Below are 16500 nucleotides of genomic sequence, written 5' to 3'. Positions count from 1 at the left end.
CTTCTTGCGTCTCTGTTGGCAGCTTCTTCACCATGACCGCTTGCATAAGCTAAGCTTTTATGTTAGACCGGGGCTTATGACTCCGACAGCACTAAAACCACGTTGTTCAGCGCTGTTTCAGTGAACTCAATGCTCTTCAGTGGAATGCTAATTATAATTCTCCAAATACGTGACTGGGTTGGAAGAGCTGTGTAAAAACTTCTCCTTTCTCTAACACGGAGAATTGCTGGGACAATCTCTGAAGCAACACACACACACACACACACACACACACACACACACACTGTTGGAGGAACTCTGCAGGCCGGGTAGCGGGTTCACTCATTGATGCAGAATGTGAGCCGGGTTCCGGAATGCAGAGGGGGTGATACTGTATACACCCAGAAATGTGGCCGGGGTGAGCGTCCGGACGGTGGGCGGCCGCAGGCGGGATCCGGAGTGCCCGTTTATTTCCCACTGCCTTTAAACACACCGGGATTGTTGGAAAATTCATTATGTTGCCGTGTGACGCTTTCGGTATTAATAGGAGTGAAATCCAGTTGTCCGGGAAATGGGCTGGTCTGGAACCGCCAAAGAAGCCCCCCACTCCGCCGCCCCCCATCACGTTTAATGGAATCGCAAACTGCTGTCTATCTCAGAACCTATATTGTCGCTTTAAACTGCGTTGAATTAGCATTGCTTCTATAAGAGGGGTTCCAACTCCCTCTCCGGAGTCGTGGAGTCAAATATAATAATAAAAAAAATACGCCTGTCTTGGGGGAGAAAGAAGTGTCCCGTCTGTTGCAACAGTGGGTCTCCCAAAGCGAGAGCTGCTCACTCCCATTGGCCTGACATCACGAAACCAGGGTGAATGAAGTTGGAGAGTTTGAGAGGGAGGGGAATCGGGGAGTACCCGCACTCTTTAAATGCAGAGAAAAAAGCCGGGTCGCTTCTGACAGCAGCCGGGAGCACGGCACCAAGCTAACTCAGCGAAAGGAACGAGGCAAACCCTGTCCTCCTTTTGTCCCCAGCTCTGGGCGACCGGCGCACGATAAGGCTACAAGGACAGGGCAGCGGAGCCGGCAAGGAAGAGTGGGCAGAAGCTGGAGGTGTAAGTTTCGGGGACCAGCTGCCGGCCAGCAGGCCGATTATGCCAGGGAAGTAGGTGAGCGGGGACGCTGAGAGGCGTGGAGCCGGTCATGGCTGAGGACTGGAACCAACAGGTGCAGCCGTTTTTGCTGGTGTCGTTGTTCCTTCTGGCTTGTCTGGAAGCGTGCAGGTGGATGCGATGCGGGGCCAGAGATCGCCGCCATCCGCCGGGACCCTTCGCCTGGCCGCTGGTGGGCAACGCCATGCAGTTGGGCAAGTCTCCGCACCTGACCTTCAGCAGGATGGCGCGGCGCTACGGCGACCTCTTCCAGATCCGCCTGGGACGACGAGACATCGTGGTGCTGAACGGCGAGGCGACCATCCGCCAAGCGCTGCTACAGCACAGTGCCCAGTTCGCCGGGAGACCCGACTTCGCCTCATTCCGCCAGGTAGCCGGGGGACGGAGCATGCCCTTCGGCCGCTACAGCCGCCAGTGGAAGGCGCACAGGCGCCTGGAGCAGTCCGCCGTTCGCTTCTTCTCCACGGCGGACGGCCAGGCTCGCCGCCTGTTCGAGCACCACGTCCAAGCAGAGGCTCGCAGTCTGCTGCGGGTCTTCCTGCGGCTGGGGGCAGGAGGCCGCCACTTCCAGCCGTGCCCCGAGCTGAAGGTGGCAGCCGCCAATGTGATGTGCGCCTTGTGCTTCGGGCACCGCTATAGCCACGACGACGAGGAGTTCCGGCAGATGCTGGTCAGGATCGACCGCTTCGGCCGCGCAGTGGGAGCCGGCAGCCTGGTGGACACGATGCCTTGGCTCCAGACTTTCCCCAACCCGGTGCGCAGCGTCTACCGCGACTTCCAGCAGCTCAACAACGAGTTCTTCGAGTTCGTCCGCTCTAAAGTGGAACAGCACCGGTGCACCTATCGGCCAGGCACCACCCGGGACATGAGCGATGCTCTTATCGGAGCGCTGGAGGGGGACCGGCCGGCCAAAGAAGCGCTCAGCCGCGAGCACGTCGAGGGCTCCATCACCGACATCCTGGGAGCGAGCCAGGACACCACATCGACCGCCCTGAGTTGGGTCCTGTTCCACCTCATCCAGTTCCCGCAGCTACAGGCCAGGCTCCAGAGGGACATCGACGAGGTGGTGGGCAGGGACCGGCTGCCCGGTGCCCACGACAAAGCCCGTCTACCCTACCTGGAGGCTTTCCTCTACGAGATCCTGAGGTTTACCAGCTTCGTACCGATGACAATCCCGCACGCCACCACCTCGCCCGTGGATATCAAAGGCTATCACATCCCACAGGACACGGTCGTCTTCATCAACCAGTGGTCGGTCAACCACGACAGCGACAAGTGGAAAGACCCCAGCACCTTCGACCCCGGACGGTTCCTGAACACGGACGGCACCATCAACAGGGACCTGACCAGCAGCGTTATGGCCTTCTCGGTGGGCAAGAGGAGGTGCATCGGGGAGCAGCTGTCTAAGATCGAAATATTCCTTTTCACCGCCATCCTGGTCCACCAATGCACCTTCGAGGCGAACCCTTCGGAGAAGCTGAGCATGGACGGCGACTACGGGCTGACCATCAGACCCACGTCCTTCACTGTCCTGGTCAGGCTGAGGGACAAGTTCATCGACACGGAGACACCGCCCAGCGAACCGGCTGACTACGCTACAACCCCCATCGCACTCAAAACGTAATAATCTCTTATTACCAGGCAGCCAGGTAAAAAGAGACTCTAGCTCTAAGCATGTTTGATACGAGCCAAATACTTAAAGAGAATGTAATCCACAGGAGATCTTTATGCGATTTGGTATCGGTGTTTCATACCGAACCGGCTCCCTCTCACTTCTTAAACCAGCTGCTTCTGAACCCCATTTCCTAGAAATCGGACCCTGCTCAGAGTTGGCGGTGCTGAATTTGGGGCTTTCTCCTCTGCCCATCTCTGGGAAACTGTCATTAAAAAAAAATGTCCTACGACGTTTAGCATCAATTTCGTGCATCAGTGCGGGAGCTGAACTGGCCCAGTCAGGCACTGGTAGCTGTCGCGTCCTGGTTTGGATGGTCCGACCTCAGGAGATGCGCTTCGACGGCAAGCACCGGCCAGCCGCGGAAGAAACTGAGGGAAAGGAACCAGGGGTGAGGAGAGAGGGTGCCCCGGCAACTCTTCCCTGTTTTCTGAGAACAGCAGAGTATGAGAATGGCCCATTTTTCTTTAGAGAGGAAAACAATTGTAGCGAGTTAATTTGAACAAGAAGGTCGTAGATAGTGAAGGTCCCTTTCATTGAGAACCATGCTGACAGACCTTAAATGTTACACTCTTTCTCTCTCCACTGATGTCTTTTTGTCTCATTTGAATGGAAGTGTGAAGTTGCATCGAAAATTCCGACCTGCTGGTGGCACCTGGCAGAAACACGTCGTGCGTGGGCTGTAGCACTGTTAAAGTGTGCAAAGGACACGGAGCAAATTTCGCAGGTGGAAACTCCCAAAGAGAGCAAGTCTCCGTAAGTGATCACTTAGTTATCATAGCAAGAAAATGGGTGCATTAATTATCCTGCAGAAGACACCTCAATTCTGGAGACTTTTCACGAAACGTAAATCTTAAATTTTAAAAGTTAACTTCATAATTTAAAATTTTAAAGTTAACTTTATGAAAACTTATTGTATCTTTAAAAATAAGACTTTTCAGTAGCTGACAGATTGAATGCGCTGTGCTGCACTGAGATTTGAACTGTGGTCAGCTTTAGTCGTTCAAGCAGAATCTGGATGGGAAACGCAGTGATACGAAAACGCGTCAACAAGCTGAAGCCGTCTTACTATGTAGTTAGTGCCTGTGTCTTTGTTGTGGGTGCTTTGGGGTGGGACCAGTCGAGATAGTGGTGATATATCTGGGATGTCTTTAAATGAAGTTTATGCTATCTGGCGCTGGCTGATGCTTCCATTTTTATTTGCACTGGAAGTGACCAAATAATTGTTTTTCAACTCCAAACAGCGTCCCAATTCTGTCTCCCTCAAATTTCATATATACATTTGTAATGATTTTCTGCATTTCTTTTTTTTGGGGGAGGGGTGGGGGAGGATTATTGTCGTGTAGTGGGGACAACTTGATCAGTGTTTGCCTTAACATTTAGCATGTCGGAGATTGCGAGCAGAAGACAGGAGAGACCTTTAGTGATACGGAGCTGATATTCCAGCCATTTAAATAATTGTTGCTAATCGACATCCGATGAAGTGAGCAGAGGGAATGTGCCGCAGTTCTGAGATCTTCCTGTGCACCCCGAGCCTTTACTACAGTCATCTTGATTATCAGGAACCAATCGACGTTATGTCTGGGAATTAAAAAAGGGAGCGGCGTAAGGCCCGCCTTAGCCCTGCACCTGTACCCCGTGGACCCACAGAGCCATACAAATGAATGTGTATCCACTGAGAAAGAAAAAACAAATTCTACACCAGCATCTGGAATAAATATAACTTCCACGGTGCATCATTTATTAGAACTCAATTATTAAATTCAACAGTAGTGCAGCTAATAATTAAAATATGATATAATAGGGGGCGGTTTAATGAGCTCATATTAAATATTTTCTTTCCTCCTGCAAATCTGTTTAATTGGTGTTTTTATGTTTCATTTTGCATTTAGTCACATTGCTTCTTCAATACCACATCAGATTAATGTTAATGGTGTGTATATGTACGATATGTTTCATTTCATTGTATTTGACTATGTACAAGTTATTTTAATGAATGTATTCCACAGTATTGCTACCACTGTGAACTTTAATAACATAAATGTATTTTTATATCACATTCACAAGCCTGTGTCCATTTTCTTTTGTTTTTGTTCTGAGCTGGGAAATGTCTACAATATAACTTTTTTAAAAAGTTTGTATTTCTATAATTGGCTATAATCAACAACATCTCCTGTCGGTGAAATAGTTCACTGGTTTCATGGGTCAATAACTTGTTAAGTCATCTGCTGTGCTGCTGTGTCTTAAGTGATACGGACAGCCTCCTCTACATTGGCGAGACCCATTGAGCACCTCTGCTCCATCCACTGGAAGCCGAACTTCCTGGTGGCCAAACATTTTAATTCCAATTCCCATACCCATTCTAACATGTGGGTCCTCTTGTGCCCCAACGAGGCCACCCTCATGGTGGAGGAGCAACACCTTGTATTCTGGGTAGCCTCCAATCTGATGTCATGAATATTGATTTCTCCTTCTGATATAAAAAAATCCCTCACCCTCCCCTCCTCTTCTATTCTCCACTCTGGCATCTTATCTCTTCTCACTTGCCTATCACCTCCCTCTGGTGCTCCGCCCTTCCTCCTATGGTCCACTCTCCTCTGTTATCAGATTCCTTCCTCTCCAGCCCTTGACCTTTCCTAGACACCTAGCTTCACCTATCACCAATGAGATATCCTCCTCCCCCCCATCCCCACCTTTTATTCTGCTGTCTTTCACCTTCCTTTCCAGTCCCGAAGAAGTGAATTGGCCCGAAGCTTCAACTGCTTATTCATTGTCCATAGATGCTGCCTGACCTGCTGAGTTCCTCCAGCAGGGCAGGTCACCATTTTGTGTCTGTTACTCTGGATTTCCAGCATCTCCTGTGTCTTAAGGTTGGATTCCTTGTATATTGATTGTCTTCAGCTGCTATTACAAATGGCTAACACAAATCAGTGAACATTCCTGTTTCTTATCAGCACCCAAGTGCATTCCATTTTCTAGCTGATGTTATAGTCCAGTTTGATTTAACTGGGACACAGTTCAATGAACCCACCCCAAAGCACACATATGGCATGAAAATCGAGCACGAGGCAAATCCATGCGGACTCCTACACGGGTCGAGATTGAACCTGGGTCACTGGAGCTCTGAGTCAGCAGCTGCCCACCTGCAGACACCTGGCAATTGCCATGTCACGCTCTTGTGATATGGCCTATCTGCACTACTGAGGCCATTCATCACTCATACATCTGTACAACAGTTTAGGAGCCCCTTGAGCCCAGCGTGTGTTTTACTTTAGATCAATACAACATAATCCCATTCACCCGGCTCTTTGGTTCAGCTAGATATCTAACTTCCAGACATGATGTAAAAGTCACAGAGAATATTACTTTCAGCCCACTTTCCTCCAAAGACATGGTTCTGCACATTCTTGTTAATCTTTTTCTGAGATCAGTGGAGATAACTGGGTCATTGTTGACCAAAACATTTAATATATTGAAAATCACTAACAGATTAGCCTATTTGCTCAGTGTCTCTTCATATCAACTACTGTCCATCTATGTATCATCTGTGTGCTTTCTATAGTGTTATCCTCTGTGCATAATGGAGAACTTTGGTTTTGGTGAGTGTCCATTGTGTCCAACAATGACAGAAAGTCTGTGTGGGACAGCTTTTAGCTGTTGCACTGGGGCATTTCCACTCTCTTGACCTCAGAAGTCCAGGTCCAGTGGTACAACCAAGCTCACAAACTGGGGTCTTCCTTGGCTTCAGTGGATGACCATGACATCTTCTGCACCTTGTCATGTCCCTCGCTCTGCACGGAGCATTGCAGTACCTCCATCCTAGCCATTCATTCTCATCCGCCAGTCTGCTGGAGCTGACTTCACACACTAGGACAGGCATGTCCCTACGTCACTGGAATATGAGACCGCCTGTTGAAGTGGTGTACCGGGGTGAGGTCGCTGTTGCATGCAAACAGCTACCTGGAGCCACAGGTGAGAGATCAGTGTCTGGTGGGGACCAAAGGTGAGAGAGCTGCCCGGAATGGACACAACAAGCCCCTTCACCAGAGGTGCTACCCCTCCCTGGACACCCCATCCACCCCAGTGGAGGACAGCAAACACAAAATATAGCTTCAGGTCCTGCAGAAACCCAGCAACATTCTTACTTTCATAATCTACACTTTGCCCCATTAATTATCTGGTCCTTACACCTTTTATAAACTTTGTATCTGCTCCCCCTTTCTAAATTTAAACCTGGATGTTATTTCTCTATTCTTATCAATTAAAGTGGAATACTTGGTCTTTTTCTGCATTTATTGGTCTATCTGCTGAACAAGGGTCTCCTCCACCCTTTGCATCGTTAGGCTTAACCTCGCTTTGACATCACGACCAGGTTTCACATTCTAAACATGAAGATTGACAGATAAACTTTGTCAAACTTCGGTATAATCATTTCATTTTTCATTCTTTTTTATTGATTATTATCGAGATCAGCAAAAGAAAGTACATTAAAGTAATCAAGACAACATGTCAATACTGTATGTACAATGAGGAATTAAATTACCAAATAACTGATTAACAAAGCTAAACAATATATCAATAATAATAAGAAAAAATAAAGTGTTAAGAATATTTTTTTTGGAAAAAAGAAAAGAAAAAAAGAACCCCTACTAACTTTGGTATAATCCAATGATTTATACTCCAGTCACTGCCAGTGCAACCTATTCTAGGAACTTGCAAAGAAAAATAAATTGCTGAGAGTAGGATGATATCGAAGATTCACAGTCACCTAATGAGACTAATAGAAGTGCCAATTACAACTAGTGGTATATGAGTCTGAAGTTGTTATGTGTTCTGTCATTTTATACACAGAATGTGAAGAAATCACTATGCAATAATCACTATTTCAGTAAAGGGCTGGAATTTTATTTTGCAACTCTGATCAGGGTCAGCAAGTTGAATTGACAAATGGTCAAATCCTTGAGATGATTGGAATTTCAGTATAAGATTTAATTGGTAAACAATGTTTCATGGGGGCTTTTGGTTACTGGTGGAACAAGAGCATCACTATTCACATTCAGATGTCTTATCACGCCTTTCTTGTCAGAAAACAGGCAGGTAAGAAGAGCCAACTCCTAAGCCGAGATGAGTGACAATTGTGGAGCCCTAGAGGAAGCAAAGCTTCTAATGTTTCTGGACCGTGTTCCCCGTTCATTCTGTTTTCTGTCCCTTGCCTTGTTGGCTGTACACAGGAACACCAGCTCTCCTCCCCCTCACCTATTTTAGTGTCCCCGGCATTTCTTAAGCTCCTCAGCAATAAGCACTAAATTCACTGGATGACCAGACGCCCCCCCGTCACACTCAGTAGACCGACTGCTAGTGTTTCTAGTCACTGTCCAGTAGCTTTTATGCTTCATTATGTTGATATATCTTGTACTTAACTATCATCAAATATTGCAGACCATTCAGTGAAATGGGGAGTGTTATCCAATCAATTCCCTACGACCTCCTTATGAAGCTGCACTTTCATGTACAAGTATGACAGCACGTAGTCATAACTGCTCGATTGAAATCCGTTGGGTGCCACGGATAATAATTGACAGAAAATGCCTTCTTGCATACAAATTATTTGTAACTATCCCCCCCACATTGCACTTTTTATCCTGAAATTATCCTGTTTTTACGAGGAAAAGTTTTTGTAGTTTCTGTTTCAACAGTATATATAACTTACATTTGAAAATAACTGTTGACTTCATTACTTTTCTTAGGCAGTACATTACACATTCTCCACAAGAAACTGCATGGAGTTGTGAACACTGCTCAACACATCAGGAAAACCATTCTCCCTTCCTTGGACTCTTTCTGTGGAGGGAAGACTGTTTTTTGTCTGCCTTTGTTGCATCATAGTTAAAAACTCCTCTAACCCCAGACATTCTCTCTTCTCTGCCAACAACCCAGCCCAACAGATACATGCCACTGGAATCAAGGACAATTTCCATCCTGCTGTTATAGTGAGTGGAGCTTTTGTACAATAAGGTGCTCTCTTATTTCATTAGCCGCCTTGTCATGGCACATTATGGCCTGCTTGCTCTGCACTTTCTCTGTAACTGCAGCCCTGTATTTCACACCCTGCTGTTTCTATTTCCATTTACTACCCACCCCGCTGTACCGATGTGATGAAATGATCTGCATAGATGACATGCAAAACAAAAATTCTTCACTTTATCTGAGAGCGTGTGAAAATCCAGTTACCAATTACATTCAAATTGCAATAATCCAATGCCCAAGAAATTGTCTCATCTCGATCTTGCGAATAACCTTCAACTGATCTGGTGATCAACTACCTATTGCAGAAGCAGCTTCTTTCTATCCACTGGAATATGTAAATCAGATTTTGTCTCTGTTCTTTCATTTTAAATGTCTTTGTACATTAAGCTATATTCTCATCATTTTCTGTCCATTTACAGGGCATGGATTAAGCATTTATCTAATCTGTGCCATTCTAACTGGGGTGAAGTTGCTAGAAGCTGGGTCCTGTGCTGAGTGAAATCTATCCTGGCAGGAGACATACAAACAGATTCATGGTGGTACATAAACACAAGAGATTCTATAGGTGCTGGAAATCCAAGGTAACACACACAGAATGCTGAAGGAACTCAGTAGGTCAGGCAGCACCTATGGAGGGGAATAAACAGCAGATGTTTCGGGCTGAAACACTTCATCAGGACTGGTTTCTTCCCCCTTCATTTCTAGTCCTGATAAGGGTCTCAGCCTGAAGTGTTCACTGTTTATTCCCTTCCACAGATGCTGAGTTCCTCCATCATTTTACGTGCATTGTTCCTAGTGGTTCAGATGGGAAAAGATCACAAAGGTATGTCCTTAGACTTAATAGACATCATTATCTAATGAGTCACTTATAGAAATCTGTGAATTAATTTCCAGAAATAAAGTTACTGAGAGAAGGTACACTTCCAATTTGACCATCAATTCAGAAACCAATGTTTACTGTTTGCCTTGAAATTCTGGTGGGCTGTAGTTTCATGTTATGGCCACTCGTAGGTTCACTTTCCAGGTGGACACTCCTCTTGGGCTTGCATACTGAGGATAAGATCAATATTTCAAAGGTAGTGCACAGGACAAAGCTGTTGAAAGACTACCACTGTTAAGGTCATATGACCTAGAAGCAGAATTAGGCCACTTGGCCCATTGAATCTGGTCTGGCATTCCATCATGGCTGATTTATTATCACTCTCAACCTCCATTCTCCTGCCTTCTTCCTGTCACCCTTGACGTCTTGATTAATCAACAACTAATCAACCTGCACCTTAAATATATGAAATGACTTGGTCTGCACGGCTGTCTGTGGCAAATAATTCCACAGATCAAAGAAATTTCTCTGGCTAACGAAATTTCTCCTCATCTCTGTTCTAAATGGACATCCCTCAAGTATGAGGCTGTGCCCTCTGGTTCTAGTCTCCCTCATTATAGGAAACATCCCGCTGCACATCCACTCCAACCAGCCCTTTCAATATTCGATAGGTTTCAATAAGATCCCCCCTCATTCTTCTACTTCCAGACTTCTCAGCTTCCCAAGCAGCTTCTCCTTAGTAACAGCAATGACACTCACTTCTGTCCTCTGACACTCTCACATTTCTGGCATTCCGCTAGTGTACTCCACAGTGAAGGCTGACACAAAATATTTAGTAAGTTCTTCTGCCATTTCTTTGTCCCCCGTTACTACCTCTCCATTATCATTTTCCAGTGGTATGATATCTACTCTCTTCTCTCTTTTACTCCTCATATACCTGAAAAAGCTTTTTGTATCCTCTTTTATATTATTGGCTAGCTTATATTTATATTTAATCTTTTCTCTTTAAATGGCTTTTTAGTTGCCTTCTGTTGATTTTTAAAAATTTCCCACTAAGTTTTGCTATATTATATGCCCCCTGTTTTGCTTTTATGCTGCCTTTGACTCCCCTTGTCAACCATGGTTTCTCATCCTGCCTTTAGAATACTTTTTCATCTTTGGGATGTAGCTTTCCCTGAATTTCCCCCAGAGTCCTTATGGGTGGAGCTGAGAAACAGGAAAGGTATGCTCACATTAGTGGGATTGTATTACAGACCACCCAATAGTCAACGAGAATTGGAAGAGCAAATCTGCAGAGAGATAGCAGGCAACTGCAGGAAACATAAAGTTGTGGTGGTAGGGGATTTTAATTTTCCATATATTGATTGGGACTCCCATACTGTTAGGGGTCTAGATGGTTTAGAGTTTGTAAAATGTGTTCAGCAAAGTTTTCTAAATCAATATATAGAGGGACCATCTAGAGGGGATGCAATATTGGATCTCCTGTTAGGAAACGAGTGAGGACAAGTGACGGAACTCTGTGTAGGGGAGCACTTTGGTTCCAGTGATCTTAACACCATTAGTTTCAACTTGATCATGGACAAGGATAGATCTGGTCCTAGGGTTGAGGTTCTGAACTGGAAGAAGGCCAAATTTGAAGAAATGAGAAAGGATCTAAAAAGCGTGAATTGGGACAGGTTGTTCTCTGGCAAAGGTGTGATCGGTAGGTGGGAAGCCTTCAAAGGAGAAATTTTGAGAGTACAGAGTTTATATGTTCCTGTCAGGATTAAAGGCAAAGTGAATAGGAATAAGGAACCTTGGTTCTCAAGGGATATTGCAACTCTGATAAAGAAGAAGAGGGAGTTATATGACACGTATAGGAAGCAGGGAGTAAATAAGGTGCTTGAGGAGTATAAGAAGTGCAAGAAAATACTTAAGAAGGAAATCAGGAGGGCTAAAAGAAGACATGAGGTTGCCTTGGCAGTCAAAGTTAAGGATAATCCAAAGAGCTTTTACAGGTATGTTAAGAGCAAAAGGATTGTAAGGGATAAAATTGGTCTTCTTGAAGATCAGAGTGGTCGGCTATGTGCGGAACCAAAGGAAATGGGGGAGATCTTAAATAGGTTTTTTGCATCTGTATTTACTAAGGAAACTGACATGAAGTCTATGGAATTAAGGGAAACAAGTAGTGAGATCATGGAAAATGTACAGATTGAAAAGGAGGAGGTGCTTGCTGTCTTGTGGAAAATTAAAGTGGATAAATCCCCGGAACCTGACAGTGTATTCCCTCAGACCTTGAAGGAGACTAGTGTTGAAATTGAAGGGGCCCTGGCAGAAATATTTAAAATGTCGCTGTCTACAGGTGAGGTGCTGAAGGATTGGAGAGTGGCTCATGTTGTTCTGTTGTTTAAAAAAAGGATCGAAAAGTAACCCGGGAAATTATAGGCCGGTAAGTTTAATGTCGGTAGTAGGTAAGTTATTGGAGGGAGTACTAAGAGACAGAATCTACAAGCATTTGGATAGACAGGGACTTATTAGGGACAGTCAACATGGCTTTGTGTGTGGTAGGTCATGTTTGACCAATTTATTGGTGTTTTTCGACGAGGTTACCAGGAAAGTGGATGAAGGGAAGGCAGTGGATATTGTCTACATGGACTTCAGTAAAGCCTTTGAGAAGGTCCCGCATGGGAGGTTAGTTAGGAAAATTCAGTCGCTAGGTATACATGGAGAGGTGGTAAATTGGATTAGATGTTGGCTCAATGGTAGAAGCCAAAGAGTGGTAGTAGAGAATTGCTTCTCCGAGTGGAGGCCTGTGACTAGTGGTGTGCCACAGGGATCAGTGCAGGGTCCATTGTTATTTATCATCTATAGCAATGATCTGGATGATAATGTGGTAAATTGGATCAGCAAATTTGCTGATGATACAAAGATTGAAGGTGTAGTAGACAGTGAGGAAGTTTTTCAGAGCCTGCAGAGGGACTTGGACCAGCTGGAAAAATGGGCTGAAAAGTGGCAGATGGAGTTTAATACAGACAAGTGTGAGGTATTGCATGTTGGAAGGACAAACCAAGGTAGAACATACAGGGTTAATGGTAAGGCACTGAGGAGTGCAGTAGAACAGAGGTATCTGGGAATACAGATACAAAATTCCCTAAAAGTGGCGTCACAGGTAGATAGGGTCGTAAAGAGAGCTTTTGGTACATTGGCCTTTATTAATCAAAGTATTGAGTATAAGAGCTGGAATGTTATGATGAGGTTGTATAAGGCATTGGTGAGGCCGAATTTGGAGTATTGTGTTCAGTTTTGGTCACCAAATTACAGGAAGGATATAAATAAGGTTGAAAGAGTGCAGACCGGGACTTGAGAAACTCAGTTACAGAGAAGGTTGAATAGGTTAGGACTTTATTCCCTGGAGCGTAGAAGAATGAGGGGAGATTTGATAGAGGTATATAAAATTATGATGGGTATAGATGGGGTGAATGCAAGCAGGCTTTTTCCACTGAGGCAAGGGGAGAAAAAAACCAGAGGACATGGGTTAAGGGTGAGGGGGGAAAAGTTTAAAGGGAACATTAGTGGGGGCTTCTTCACACAGAGAGTGGTGGGAGTATGGAATGAGCTGCCAGACGAAGTGGTAAATGTGGGTTCTTTTTTAACATTTAAGAATAAATTGGACAGATACATGGATGGGAGGTGCATGGAGGGATATGGTCCGTGTGCAGGTCAGTGGGACTAGGCAGAAAATGGTTCGGCACAGCCAAAAAGGGCCAAAAGGCCTGTTTCTGTGCTGTAGTTTTTCTATGGTTTCTATGGTTTTTTAAACACCAGCCATTGCTATTGTGCCATCATCCCTGCTAGTATCCCCTTCCAGTCAACTTTGACCAGCTCCTCTCTCATGCTTCTGTAATTCCCTTTACTCCACTGTAATACTGGTACATCTGATTTTAGCATCTCCTTCTCAAACTGCAGGGAGAATTCTATCACATTGTGACCAATGGCCCCTAAGGGTTCCTTTACCTCAAACTCCCTAATCAAATGTGATTCACTACACAACACGCAGTCCAGAATTGCCATTCGCCTGTGGGCTCAACCACAAGCTGCTCTAAAAAGACACCTCATAGGCAATCTACAAATTCCCTCTTTTGGGATTCAGCACTAACCGCATTTTCCCAATCTACCTCAACTTTGAAATTCCCTATGACTATTGCAACATTGCCCTTTTTACATGGCTTTTCTATCGCCCATTGTAATTGGTAGCCCACATTGTTCGGAAGCCTGTAAACAACTCCCATCAGGGTATTTTTACTTCTGCAGTTTCTTAGCTCTACCTACAGGGATTCTACCTCTTCTGATCTTATGTCACCTCTTTATAAGCCTTTGATTTCAGTTTTTACCAACACAGCCACACCACCCCCTCTGCCTACCTGCCTGTCCAGTTGATACAATGTGTATCTTTGGATGTTAGGCTCCCAACGATGATCTTCTTTCAGCCACGATTCAGTGCTGCCCACAATGTCATACCTGCCAATCTGTAATGTGCTACAAGATCATCTACCTTATTCTGTCTACTGAGTGAATCCAAATATAACACCTTCAGTCCTGTAATCATCAGCATTTTTGATTTTGGCCCCCTGTTTTTACACTTAAACTTATTCCACTGACTGCAATTTTTCCTTATAATCTGCCTGTCCTTCCTCACAGTCTCACTACACACTGCATCTAGTTGTATATCAACTGCCCCATCCTCAGCCCTATCACTCCTGTTCCCTCCAAGCTGCACAGGTATGGTGACTGTGCAGTAACTGAAATGTTCCCACGCACATAACCTTTGTTGCTGCACAGCTGGAATTTTCTTTTATATAATGCTAATATAGTTTTGAAAATATGTTAATATAATTTTGAAATTATGCTAATATAATTTTGAAATACCCTGTAATTAACTGAATGGAACTGAATGGAAATCAGTAGCTCATTCTTAATACTGACAAAAACCACAAAATGCCTACAAAAGGTACTCAGCCAATATGAACTATGTCGGCTGGTGGTGCTGGTGGTGGCATCTGACCAGACATTAATGTGAGTGGTCCAGCTGGGTCCTAGCACGCCATCCATCCCTGCCGGGTTGAGCATCGAGCTAACGGCTCGGCCTCGTGAAAAACAGACAAATGGTAAAGAAACAGCAGGGTTACTGTCTGATGTGCCACAAGGTGAGGAGAGGAACAACAACAGCTATTGCAAATAGGATGAAAGCATTTCTCAAAAATATCGCAGCAATACTGTGATTTGAAACTTGTCGTTTCTGAGAAAGTTAAGACTGGTTCAATTAAGATGCCCACTGATATGTGGAATTGTCAATTCTCATTGACATCGTTGGAATATGTCAAGCTTCTAGTTCTGATTGTGAACATGGATTCAGTCTTATGAAACCAGTCAAAGGTAAAAGCAGAAACAGACTAGAAGTGGAACATCTGGATGATCTAATGAGAAGCATCTTCCATCTGGATGCAGAATTAATCTGGATAGTGTTTATAGACAATGGATTCGTAATGGAGACAGACAAGAAAAATTTACAAAATGTGAAAGATTTTCTTTGTTGTGCTGTATTTCATTATACCCTTCAATTAATTTTAAAAAAAATCAAAAGTATGTGATTTTTTAATTTTCATTCTAATTATTCATAGTGCATATTACAAAAAACCCCCATAAAATACCGTGCATTTTTCAGACAGTGTAAAAATTTCCTGCTCCAAGCAATGGTTGATCCACACAGCTGTAAAAAAAAATTAGAGGGAACCTTGACTATCACCTCATGAAAGGGGTCCTGTGGCTTGCCAGAAGTCTGCCCACTCTCCTGCGGAAGGAACTATCCATGATCAAGCACCACACTCTGTCGTGCGTGCTGGGGATGCACTCACTGGAAGTGGAACTTACAGGTAAAGGGTACTAATGCCAACATTCTAATGCATAGGTCGTTGTTGTCAGTGTGGTGTGAAATGAGATTGACCTGCATCAAGAATGTATTAGATGTAAAGAGATGAAAATGTAAAGTGTTCTCTGACTTTGCATAAGCTTTCATGTGTGTATGTTTTTAAAAAATTCAAATTTTTTTTTTGCTCAGCATGACAAAACTTTCAATTTCCAAGTACATTTCTTCCTCTCACAGATATCAGCTATCAGAATACTTCCATCAAAATATAGACATCACCACCACATCCTATACAAAAGCCCTTCTTAGTATAGCAGACAGGTTTACATCTACATATTTCAGAAAAGGTTGCCATGTTTTATGAAAACTATTTGTTTTTGAATGTACCATACATGTTAAAAAATCCAAAGGAATGTATTCCATGATTATTTTACGCCAACCAGGAAGTCCAGGGGCCTTATCGGATATCCAGCAATGTAAAATGTTCTTCATCGCACAAGAGGTCAGAATATTTTTAATAGATTTCCTGTAAAACAAATCCTTTAATTTTATATGCAAGTGAAAGGACAAACTCTTATAAGTCAAATTCTTTCTTGCTCCTAATATTTATCAGGTTAGGCATAGAATTCAACTTTGGTGGGCAGTATTCTCATCCAATAGCATCTTTGGAGACAAAGAGTTAACATCAGCATCCTCAAAACGTTACTGCAGTGAAAAGCTGATGTTTACAAGGTGTCTTTTACTGGATGATGGGGAATGGGATGTAAAGCGGTGGTATGCATATTGTAGGGTTCTGACAGTATGTGGGTGCTGTGTCTTTGGGGGGTTGATGTGGTCTGGGAGGGCAGGAGGGTGCTGTTGAAATCAGTCTCATAACTTGCCCTTGGGGGAGCTGGATTGCTATCTCCTGTGTGTCAGTTCAGCTTGAAGGG

General features: G+C 44.4%; 1 protein-coding gene across 1 annotated transcript; it reads left to right on the top strand.

Annotated features, from left to right (window-relative positions):
• The first annotated feature begins 924 nt into the window (after positions 1-924).
• Positions 925-4209, top strand: cyp1c2 (cytochrome P450, family 1, subfamily C, polypeptide 2). The gene has a single exon (XM_072264814.1). The coding sequence runs from the start codon at positions 1179-1181 to the stop codon at positions 2769-2771; it is 1593 nt and encodes a 530-aa protein (XP_072120915.1). The 5' UTR covers positions 925-1178; the 3' UTR covers positions 2772-4209.
• Positions 4210-16500: the final 12291 nt, after the last annotated feature.

This window comes from Mobula birostris, chromosome 1, assembly GCF_030028105.1.
Source record: "Mobula birostris isolate sMobBir1 chromosome 1, sMobBir1.hap1, whole genome shotgun sequence".
NCBI lineage: Eukaryota > Metazoa > Chordata > Chondrichthyes > Myliobatiformes > Myliobatidae > Mobula > Mobula birostris.
This window is presented reverse-complemented; position numbering and strand designations above follow the sequence as displayed.